At 34.5% G+C, this 12,428-nt stretch overlaps 1 protein-coding gene across 1 annotated transcript; it reads right to left on the bottom strand.

The window, feature by feature from the left end:
• Positions 1–265: 265 nt before the first annotated feature.
• On the bottom strand, positions 266–9,129 carry LOC106718619 (cilia- and flagella-associated protein 57). Its single transcript, XM_045681303.1, has 22 exons — positions 9,011–9,129; positions 8,619–8,768; positions 7,931–8,210; positions 7,416–7,532; positions 7,038–7,195; positions 6,761–6,873; positions 6,251–6,356; positions 6,032–6,173; positions 5,724–5,928; positions 5,429–5,646; positions 5,166–5,314; positions 4,592–5,006; positions 4,375–4,515; positions 4,142–4,282; positions 3,921–4,064; positions 3,490–3,721; positions 3,226–3,419; positions 2,549–2,645; positions 1,562–1,731; positions 1,129–1,308; positions 666–860; positions 266–373 (listed from the first exon to the last, which is right to left on the bottom strand). The coding sequence occupies exons 1-22, from the start codon at positions 9,073–9,075 to the stop codon at positions 266–268; spliced, it is 3,720 nt and encodes a 1,239-aa protein (XP_045537259.1). The 5' UTR covers positions 9,076–9,129.
• Positions 9,130–12,428: the final 3,299 nt, after the last annotated feature.

Genomic DNA, 12,428 nt, shown 5'->3' with positions numbered 1-12,428 from the left:
AATTATTATTTTCTATTATTTCGTTCTTTCATTTTATACATTTGATATTAATATTTATCTAGTGTATATACATTTTTATATATTTTAATTTAATTCAAATTACAAGACAGAAATTTATTTATTGGATAGATTTTTAGACAAGCAAATTGTTTTGAAAAAAAAATTAGTCATGAAAATTCATTTTTTTATTTAAGACAGATAATTATAATTTATTTATGATGAAGATAAAAATAGTTTACAAAATAGAAATAAGTGATGAATGCAATCACTGGTTGAACTCTGATGTATTGCCACTGTACTCTTCAGGGCACTGGAACTTTGCAAGCAAGCGATCGTTTTCTTCTTTTAATGCTACAATGATTTCTTCTCTTTCCTGAAAACCGAGAAGTGGAAAACATTTGTTGCAAAGAACCTGAAGGCATACAGACTATGTTTGCAAACTTAATACGTAATAACAATGGTGGCTCGTGGGTTATAGAACTGGTGGTACTCTCCTTACTTGTTGACCAAATATACTTGGTATTAAAAATTCAGTTAGTCATAATTTCATACACATTATTAATATTTTGTGTTGATTTTTAATATTGATGATTCAGCGCACGAGAGCACTTAAGGCGAGCCGTCACTGTGTAGCAAGATACTTATATGTTATACCACAGACTTACATCTATCTTCTGTTTAAATTTCTCGTCCAGTTTCTCCCGATCCTCTGTAACCTGCTTTAGCTTAGCGCGCGCGGCGGCGGGCGGGATGTATCGCGCCGAGAGGCCCAGGATCGATTCCATTTGGAAACAACGGGTACGCGTTGACTTCAGCTCCGTACGTAAATTGTTGATCTCGGTCAACAGAGTGCAGTTTTCCTACACAATAAACAATCAGAATGCTAATTGATATCGTGTAATACTTTCAATACTATTTTTTTTTTAAGTAAAGTAAGCAATGAGCTATAAACCAGCGAAAAAGTTGTCACAAGGCATGTTAAAATGGGTACAAAATGTACTTTGTTTCACACTATAGCAATAACCCCCTTTTAAGTCCCTTTGCGACATATAACATTTAACAGCTAATTGACAGTCAAATTCGTGTTTTTAATGAAAAGAAAGAACAGAAGAGTTACAAAAGATTTACATCCATAATTTTGGTGATGTCACTCTTCGATCCCCCGAGTGACTTGGCGAGGTTGGCTTTGAGCGAGGCGATCTGCTTCTCGAGGTGGTCACGCTGCCGGTTGAACTCTCTGACAGCTTCGTCCTCAGCCGCGCGACCTCGGATAAAGTCCTCATCCTCTACGTACTTATGGAATAGTGCCTAGAATTGAATCCGATAAAATATTGATCAAAGAACCGAACAAAACCGTTTGTTTGAATTTAATTTTCATAGCTTTACATACTCGTACACATCTCTCAACATAATAATACTTCCACTGTAAACAATTTCAGTATCTAGGTACTTATCATTGTAATGTAGTTGGTAGAATGTCGATGATTATAGAGCTGTAGGTAAAATAACGATATTCCTCTTAATTACCATATTATTAATCATATCTCTACATCGTAATTACCTTAACGCTCGACTTTAGTTTTGTCGGATCTTGCAGGTTCGCCGACATGTTGTGAAGGTCGATTTTAATTTTCTTCAACGTATTCTTAAACGTCATATTTCTGTTTGCTTCAGCTAAATAATCCTTTTTTGCGGACGCCAATTTTTCGTTTAATTGATTGATATTAAGCTCTATAATTTTAAAAGTAGGAAAAATAAATAAATAATACCTACATATTAGTTAAATACGGCAAATATTTTAGGTGTTTTTAACATGCCTTAATCTCAATAGATTTTTTATTAGTGTATCTTGTCTATTTGTGTGTTTACTAAGAAAAAATCTAAGGGTAATTTGTAAAATGTTATCATGGTGTTCAATAATAATAAGTAGTTCAAAGGTTTGGAGCTGCTCAAATTCTAAACGTTCTGGATTCCATACAGGATCAATTCTAGAATAATCATTTTTATATGCAAACTGGGCCGATCAAAACCGCACTTCGGGCGTCAATAATAATAAGTAGTTCAAAGGTTTGGAGCTGCTCAAATTCTAAACGATCTGGATTCCATACAGGATCAAGTCTAGAATAATCATTTTTATATGCAAACTGGGCCGATCAAAACCGCACTTCGGGCGTCAGGGCGATTAGATAAAAAAAAACTGTGATTGTAGAAGTGACAATAATGGTTAACCAATCTTATAACGACACAATAAACATCAATACATATACCAAAAGAATATATTCGGGTTAAATATTTTCTACAACGAAACAAACAAAATTATTACAAACTTTAACAAAGTACTTCAACTATGACAGTGTACTAATAAGTGTGTAGATTGATGCTTATCTAATGGAAAATAATTAGCACTACATGTGAGGTGCTCATGACCAGTACGCAAGTTAACAACACCTTGTGAATGTTAACACTACTCTATATCATATACATCTACAATCGTAAAGACAATCGTGAAAAAAATTACAACTGTGTAACAAATTTTTCCAATGATTACCGCGGCGAGCTTTTTGCTTTAGCAAATTTTCGAGCGACACTTCCAACTCGAGTATGCGCATTTTTCTCTCTTTAATTTCGCGATCTAATGGCTCAATCTGTATTAGACAACAATAATAAAGATTAATTTTCGTTTAGAGTTTTTTTTTAATGATTACCGTCGGCTGCTTTTTCCGCGAGTAGAAAACTAGAAGAACTGTAACCAGCTGTAACTTTTTTATTTCACTAATAAAAGTCTAAGTACCGTCTAAAAATAACAAGCTTAATACATATATCGCTGTGCCACCGTACCGAGGTCATGCTTAATGTTTAACAATTTCAATTCTTCATTCTCCATATCGTCTATTTGCAGTTTCAACTCTTGTATAGTCTTCTGTTTAGGCTCAATCTATTTATATAATTATAAACTTTAAATATTGTTGGGGACTGTCATAATATAACTAACGATTGTTTGTCTGTCTGACAAGAAGTTAATGTTTATTTTCAGATTGCAGTAACATTCAGCAGTCCTATCGAACTACGAGGAAACACTTTGAGAACCTTGACTAAGAAGAAATTTGAGAAGCGTTTTCTTTGTTGAATTTAAAATGCTGTTGCTAGTAACTCACATAGTATGAATGATAGAAATGCACGATATAAAGTTTATATTAAATGTAAATAAAAGTAAATGTCAATTACCTGGTTCTTAAGTTCAGTTATTTTGAAGTTTAAAACAAATTTATACTTCTCCAATTCTTGTTTCTTTCTCTTCAATTCATATATTCTTTTCTCCTTGTCCTGAATTGTGCCATCTCTTTCACAAATTTCTTTCTTTAAATCAGCCACTTCGCGCTCCAATGTCGAAATAACTTTTTGGAACTGTTTATGTTCAGCTTTAATACAAAATACATTTGTAAATACACAGGGAACCGATTTGCCATAGATATATCAGATAAACTATACCTTTAAGTTGTGAGACTTGATGTTTAAATTCTTCAATTTCTTTATTGGCCGCAATCAACTTTTTCTTCATCAAACCAGTTTCCCCTTTAAGCCTCACATTAGCATCTTTCTCCTCCTTCAATTGAACTTCGTAAGCTGTTCTTATTTCAATGATCTCACGGTCTGCGTCTTCTTCTATTGAAGTTTTTATTGTCTCGTGTTCTTTAGTTGCCATATCAGCTTGTTCTTGAAGCTAAAATGCATTTTATTTGTGTCACTTTGTACTTTTAAAATACAAAAATCACACAAGACGCTCAAAATATACATATTCTAATGCTTCCAATACACATGTATCGTAAATTGAAGAAGCGTTTAATTCGCCGTGGTGTGGGCTCCGCCGCACCCCGAAATCTGAAATTTATACTTGTATCAAAGGATAAACCGTTTTTTACCTCCTGGAAAACAAGTTCTTTTTCTTCAAGTTTCGCCTCATACATTTCATTGAGTTCTCGTAGCGCTTCTCGTTTACTTTCCGCTAGTTTCTCTATACGGGATTCATACTCTTTTCTCATTCGAGCAGTCTTATCTTCCAGACTCTGAAATATACGCATTGTTTATTTAGATACAAAATTCTACATTACATGGTTGTATTAGCTACGAGTATTGTTTTCACCTGATATCTGTCGTATTCACTGATCAATCTGACATTAAAGTCTGCTTCTAATGTCTGCAGAGTCCTCTCGTGACCTGAACGTAGTTTTGCTATATCTTGTTGTATCATTCCTATTTCGTGTGTATGCTCATTCTCCATTGTCTATAAAAACATGAATATATTGTTATTTAACTAAAGTAGTTTATTTTACTAAACATTTCATTATTAAGAACTGAAAAGGTAGAATTTCTTACTTCATTCTTTTCTTTCAGTTCTTCGATAGCGGCGCAGTAACCTTCGTGAACCTCTTTCAGTTTTTCAGCTTGCGTTGCTTCAGCCTGCCGGAGCTGGTATGTGTGTTCAGTTTCAAGTTCACTCATTCTAGTGCTCAGTAACTGAAAATAAAAATCAGTATTTTAATTGGATGTTTAAATTTAATCATTTCATTGTTTCGAAAAAGCTTCTGCTTACATTAATGCTGTTAATTTTTTCTTGCAAATCTTTTTTACTTATCAATATCTCTTTGGAATACGCAAAGTCTTTATCTAAAGCGATGGCTCTACCATCCGCGTTGGTAAGACGCCACAAACAGATGGATGCGTCTTCTGCGACAGATATGAGCGTTTGATCATCGTAGGCCAGAGCGATGCTGGTAACCTTCTTGTTGTGCATGTGAAACTCATTATAGATGGCTTTATCGAGGAGGGGCAGCTGCACCGCCGTCACGCCGCCTTCTCCTCCAGTGATGAAGAGCATCATGTCGGAACGTGAGAGAATTATCGTGTCCAAAGGGCAACCGATCAATCCTAAACTTCTTCTTATTGTATTCGACCCTATTTCTTTGATTTCGCCGTCAGTACCTATCCCGTACGTAGTTTTTCCATTGCTGAAACAAGTAAAGTTACTCAGCATCTTTCTTCTTTTAACCCATTGGATTAGTAAAAATTAAAATAACCTTCTTTCATTGTTGAATTTCATGTAAATAATTTGTCTATTTCAAAATTATAAATATACGGGGTGACTTTAAATATAAGCAAAACCAAACCTGTTAACCGCGCAAGCGCTAAATTGATTCGTTTTAAGGATAACTTCTCCGATTCGTTGTCCAGTAGACATACTCCATTCGTAGACCGCGCCTTCAGTACCACACGATACTAGAGTGAGATCATTTGCAGACCAGGCGAGACAAGTTATCTACAAATAGTTACGATATCAAAACACTTCACACGATGACATTGATTTCGTGACTCAATTGTTACTGATTGCCTATCAAGTCATCTACAAAAACAATTCAATTCGTTTACTTACAAGACCGTTGTGTCCCTTAAGATTGAAAACATTCTGAAACGACACAGAGGAGAAGACCTGTATAACTTGTCCATTCACCGCACCAAAAAGATGTCCGTTTGTGCTAAATTTCGCTTGCTTGCAATTCCGTATTGGAAACTCGCGCATCACTTCGAAGTCGTCGATCAGTACAACCATATAGCGTAATTTATCCGAAAACCCAACTATGGCAAATAAACCTTGAATACAATAAATAGACAATTAAAAGATAATTCAGAATGTGACAAAGATTAAAAATATTCAAATTATTTCTTACCGGTGGGATGAAGCGAGACACAATGAATCTCTTCCTGGTACAATTTAATCAGCTCAACATCATCCGTCATGTAGTTCCAGATACGGATACTCTTGTCCTCTTCACCTGATGTCATAAAGATCGGCTTCCATGCGCACATCGACAGAGAATTGATACGGCCGTAATGCATCGCTGGACCGAGTTCCGTAAACGGTATTTCTGGATTCTAAAATTTTAGGTACACGGTATAATTTGTTAAAAGGGTTAGAGTATAACTTTAGGGAATGAAAATGTTCGTATGGTATTCGATTTCATAGCATTTTTGTAACCTGCAGCATGTGTTGTCCAAACAGCTTGACGCTGTACAGTTGTTTCCGTAGCGTGGTAATAAGAAGAGTCTCTTGGTTAGGATCAATCGTAACGTGCTGAATGGCGTCCAACGGTGACCACATGGGGTACTCTCTCGTATGTCTGAAAAGTTATAATAGTCATAGGCATCTTGACCAGAAAAAAATTATTACTTTGATAACATTTCTACTTTAACATACTTGTATGATTTCTTAGAAATCCTGAAGACATTTCGTTTTCTATAGTGATGTATCGTTTCCTTCTCAAACATATGGACGTAACCGGGACCACAAGAGAATGCAAACCCTGTGCAATAAACAGGATTTTATTTAACTTTATTTAATAGCCTTTTAAGTAGATATTAAGTTGTAAAAGCATATTTTATTGACTTCAAAATAACTCTTACACCGTATTTGTATTTTGTATTTGTGTTAGAAAAAGAAAGCAACTCTTCGAAAGAAAGCATAATGAAGGCGTAATTATAGTCCATGGAAGTGGATTTGACGGAGGAGAGGACGCATAGGAAGAGGATATATACTCTTTCTGTGTGCTCCTGTGTTGATTAAAAGTAGGCAACGCATCTGCATTTGCGAATGTCTATGGGCAGCGCTCGCTTCGCCGTTTAAGCGGACTCAGATGACCGCTTGCTGGTTTGCCATCTTATGATATAAAAAAATCTCCATTGTCCATTTCTATGAAGATGCCTTTACCTTTTGGAAAATTAATAAAACAGGTAACTGGGTAAGTTTCTGTGTCTGCGAATACTTGGTCACTGGTGGTATCTGGCTTACTAGCTGTACTAGTCTTATCACTTTCTTCAGTTCTGTAATTACAAAAAAAGTAGTAGTTACTGAGGACTTGTTTAGTCGATTACTATTTTCTTGAATGCAGACGTCCGATTATAAAATGAGTATATTCAGCTCATTTCTTTTAATACAATTCTGTGAGTCTAAATACTTTATTCTACTTAATGTAAATTGTACTCACTCTTGTTCCACCTTCTTGATGGACATCTCCATGACCTCGAGAGCACGGAAGACGCAGTTCTGTCGCAGCTCGCCGTTCTCCACCAGCATGATCATGCCGCTGTCCGTGCCGAACATGATGCGGTCCGGATTCAGCCACATGCAACTCGTTATGTTGATCTACCGATATACGTAAACGGTTTAGAGTTGAAGTGAAATTAATCTCCAGTCATTATCGTCTACTCTGTAAAAGGGTTTATGTACGACAATTAATTAAGGTAATACTTATGCTTTAAGGTAGGTGACGCTATTATACGAATAAGTGTGGCCGTTAGAACAATATTTAGATAAGTATAATTTTAAATTAGGAAGGTAAATATTAAAATTCGATTTTACTAACATTTTCAGCTTTACACCATCCCCATTGCCGCCACACCGTTTCAGCCACGTTCATGATACGAAATGTGTACGGCCCGGTTATTACGACAAGTGTTGCATCAGAAGGATTACATTGTACCTAAGCAAAAATTATCCTTAAATTAAAAAGCATTAGAGCTATTGCTTAGACGCAGATACAATAGAAATTAGATCAACAAAACGATGAAATTTAAATTCGATCTTTCAAGGCTAATGCTACTGTTGCATTTGCATAGCTCATTAACTGATAAACAATTATTACTGACAAGCAGTATATAACTGATAAGCAGTGTAATCAAATATGTAAATAAATTTATTTCAATTAAAAGTATGCGCTTTCTCTGCGAAAAACGAGTATAAATTATTAAACTTAATACAGTAATTTTGTTTGCTTATTTTCGAATGAAATCGCAAACTTATATCATACAATGAAGCTGTTATCAGATAAAAACAAGGAAGTATAAGATAAACGCAAATGAAATGGAATAAAATGATTACACTTTCGACAATTCCTTGTCCGCTTGGGTTTTGCGCTTTAGCGTGACTTTCGACTTTTCCTTTATCCCAGTTATAATAGTACAAGTACCAGTCCGGCTCGCCAGTTATCGCGACCAGATATTTAGAATCATACGTGAACTGAACGCACGCAAACTCTCTAGCAGTCGAGTTCTCGAACGGTACAGTTAATATCTTGCGCCTTTTGTAGGTGGTCAAGTCGTAAATTGTTATAATAGGCTTTTGACCTTCCTCGGCTATTTCATTTAGTGCGAGCCATCGTCTGAAATTTATAAGCTAATTTGATAAATTTTCATTAAAAAGCTTGTGTAGCCATATCTTATTTCTTACTAATATTATAAATGCAAATGTTTAGATAGATGAATGGATGGATGTTTGTTTGAAGGAATCTCCGTAACAGCTCAACGGATCTTGATGAATTTTGGCACATCTGTGCCAAAATTATAAAAATTAATTAAAAATATATCTATAGAACATAATCTGGAAGAACAAATAAGCTACTTGTTAAGTTTTTTAATGCCTTGCGGACAGATTCGTGGGCACCAGCTAGTAGTTAATATTCGCAATATGTTAAGGCGTCAAAATTCACCCAGGTACTAGTTTTGCTCATGTTCTTATGAGTCAGTTCAAATCTTATTACCTTACGAATTATAAAATTGTTCATGTTCACCTGTTTGGAGCAAGGACCATTGATTTTATAGGTTTATGTTTATCTTGGAGTCTAATGAACTTCTGTTTCTTCTGTAGATGATTATGAATTACTATAACTCCTCCTGCCGGATAAATGATCTCCGAATCACTTAGGTAATGAACATTGTACCTGAAAATAAAATAAATATTTTACACATCATTTACTCTGCTCATGTGACATACGGAAAAAAGGTTTTTTTTAGAAATTTTTTCTGGTACCACTGTTATTGAACTTTAATTTGTGAACCGTTCCGTCTTATGACAAAGGCTTATAACTAGAAGTTTCTGTGTTCCTTCTCGTTAAGTTTTTGTGGCAAAGATTTTGATCAATAAGGTAGAGATTTCTAAAATATTTAAATTACAAAAACTTACTGAATATCAGTCCGGAGTCCGTAAAAAATACGAGCCGCAATAATTGGCGGTGTATTGATCGCCATCTCTCCTCCTTATCAATTCTAGATTTGTAAAATATTAATAAAAACTTAATATAAACTACTATCTAAGGTTCTATTACGTTCATTTTAATGAAATATCTAAAACCTTTTATTAATCTTTAAGATCGATGTGTACGTTTTAGAAAACATCAAAATAGTTGCTATGGAAACTCGATGTGTCAAGTTATGAAGAAATCTTAAGAAAAAAGGTTAAACGGCAATTTTTGTAACTTATTTTTTTGTATTTCTTTTAAAAATAACGACACAAAACTAACAAGTGGAGAAATTATAGTGTAACAATGGTATAGCTATTCTATTTCACTGTAAGAGACTAACCTCTAAAGGTACAGCGAGGTTAGAAGCTTCTCTCAAATTGAAAAAGAAAATAATTTGTAACTAGATAAAGAAGAGAACTAGAAAAAATTGTAAGTATCCAACAAAATGCGCATTGTTAGAGTTAAATTCAGCATTTAGTGTGTCTGGTTGCGATTGGCGCTCAATGTCATTCGTCGCTGCGCATCCTCTTTGTAATGTCCGAGGTAAGTCGTCGCTTCCTTCATAATCCAGCGCATGCGCATGACAGCTAACAATACCGTACATGCATACGTACACGATATCGTGATATTGCGACTTAAAACAATGAAAATATTTACACAGTTTACAAGTTTTATCTTTTAAAATAATTGTTGACCATTATATGTGAACGTAAGCGTAATTTAATGTTTTTTGCACTTTGATCCTAGGTTCAGGTGTAATCGCTGAACAAGCAACTTATTACGATCGGTACTAGTTATTTACACTCTGAGAATAAGCAAAATATACGCAAAAGCTTACGTCACCGATGTGATAAAAATAATGTAAAACAAAAGAGAAAGTAGGTTCGGAATAAGAAACAGTAAACAAAATGAAGAGAAACTAGACCGATTTAATTCTTACGCAAAATCTAGACTTTACTAATTAAACGAATCTAATTGATTCATAAATGCGAAAAATTTCTTAGAACATTAGTCTCGCCTTAAAAGCAAAAATATTATCTTTTATTCGTGTAGTAGCTTTATTTAAATATGGCTATTCTGGAAATTATAGTTTTTGTTTTCTGACATTTTACTGCTTTATTTTTTTCTGACGGTAAAACCTACAAACACACAGATCGTCCATCATTAACAACATTTAAAATTCTTATCGAACTCTTTTTGAGTGTTCTGAAACGTGCAGGAGGCGCCTCGGGTTGATATACGGACGGTCACCTTGGCAGATAGTTTTTTTTTCATCGTCATTCTTTATTTTGGTTTTTTTACGTACGTTTCTGACTACTTGGTCAATGCTTATTATAGTGATATGTTATTTTTGTAACAGAATTTTATAAGATTAAAAGAAAACAAAAACCGTGTGACACATCAATACATTTTTAACAGTTACAATTAAGGTAAAAGTTGCTGCTATTTTGAAACCCCGACAACATAAATATTATTGCTTCTGGCTATGATTATAAATAGAGGTAACAATACTAAGAAGATACTATTGAACATTCATTAGTTCATGTCCTAACAATTGTCCCAGTCAGCGAGCCGCACACAGCCGAGCAATTGGTGCTTCACAAGCCTCTTCCCAGGCGGTTATACACCTCTGACCGAGACTTCAAGAAAGCGAAATAATCTTGAGAAGTTTTGCCTCGTTAAGAATTCAAATAAAGAGGTGAATGACCATACGGTTTAGTTATTCCTTTGTTTATTACGTCTTGTAATAATGTATCTCCGTAGTCTTAACCCAATAGGCTACAGGCACTTGATATGTCTAGATGTGTTTTTGGTTTCCAATAATCTTCCTGGCACTAAATGTTTTGATTTTTTTATAACTTTTTTGATATTTTCCGTCACAATGTACTACAATCCATAATTGCTTCGGCTAAAAGACAATAAACATTAAGCATATTGCGCACCAAATGAGGTAAGAGACGTAATTTATTACAATTATAATCCACTTTAAAACAAGTCTTTGTGATATTTTTAAATATTGCCTTTTCAGACATTACAAGAAAAATAAAATGTAAAAGTACAATGACTAAGTGTTTGGTGTAACACTCTGCAGTGGGCAGTCAGCCAATCACGTTCATCTAACTCGAAGGAAAAAAATCGACCCAAATTAATGTGTTACGGTACAGGCGCAGGTCACCGGATCGATATCAAACACTACACGTCGATAACACAAACTAAATTAGACTCTATTTCTTATTAAATGCTTACACTAACAATAGCAATGTATCTACTTTATTATATAGTGAAATAGCTGTGCCCGTGACTTCGTCCGCCTGAAATACTATCTTCTGTTAGCATTTTTAATTACTTGGGCTAATTGTTTTACTTAAACTTATAAAATATTAGAGCGAAATATATTATACAACTAACAAAACATTCACAAAAACATTACATATTCCCATACAAACTGCACACTTGAGAGGAAACATTTTACAAACTTTGAATGTCATATTAATTTATTTCAAATTAACCTGTTACAAAATAAATTTCAAGCTTCTAACTGTAAAAATGACTATACTTCAATACAAATTTCCACCCCCACTTTGCAACTCTGTTTTCGCGTTAAAAAGTATGTCCTTTCTCAGGCTCTAGACTATCTGCGTACCAAATTTCATTTAAATCGATTCAGTAGTTTTGGTGTGAAAGCGAAACAGACAAACAAACAGTTTTACTTTCGCATTTTTAATATTAGTAGGACCGACAGTTCGTATTGTGATTGTAGTTACGTTTTAAAATAGAGCGCGTCAACAATGCAACGGTAACGAGCTTTTTATTGTGCGATCATGGATCAATAAAAGACTTTTATAATCCCAGACGACATAATCTACGAGAGTAGCATACGTCACTAAATACTTCCTTCGTTACGGGAAACGTATTTTATAACAAGGTCGAATAAATGTTTAATAAAATCTCATTCGTCTTCTCAGTCCCCACGATTCATCTTATAACTCGGAAAATCAATAACAAAGTAAACAATTACGTAATACGAGCTGAAAAATATCATAGTCTCCTATTAACTAAGCATTTCAAGTCGCACCTTGAAATGTTTTATTAAGTTTACATGGCCTTCGCCTTTCGGTGGGTGACACGTAATGTGTACTTTGTCGCCTGACGTTATGTACATATTAAACAACTGACGTACGATATTGCATTAACATTTTCTTTTTGGTCATTTTCTTTAATCAAAACAAAATGAATAGAAAGGTTAGCAATGTTAAGGCAATTAGTTTTACCGATAATAAGGTCATTCGGTACATTATGATTGCAGCAGTCATTATAAACTCGTCGACGCGCAACGGAATGATTATGGCAATAAAACTT

Source organism: Papilio machaon, chromosome 2 (assembly GCF_912999745.1).
Source record: "Papilio machaon chromosome 2, ilPapMach1.1, whole genome shotgun sequence".
NCBI classification, from domain to species: Eukaryota; Metazoa; Arthropoda; class Insecta; order Lepidoptera; family Papilionidae; genus Papilio; species Papilio machaon.
Note: the sequence above shows the minus strand (reverse complement) of the source record. Positions and strands in the feature narration are given on the sequence as shown.

Bases quoted from the DNA above. Each gene is read 5' to 3' on its own strand.
- LOC106718619 (XM_045681303.1), bottom strand. From the start codon at position 9,075: ATGGCGATCAATACACCGCCAATTATTGCGGCTCGTATTTTTTACGGA. The intron at 8,769-9,010 runs GTAAGTTTTTGT...TTTTATTTTCAG, and splicing joins GGACTCCGGACTGATATTCA to GTACAATGTTCATTACCTAA. The intron at 5,007-5,165 runs GTTTGGTTTTGC...TACTTGTTTCAG, and splicing joins AGCGCTTGCGCGGTTAACAG to CAATGGAAAAACTACGTACG.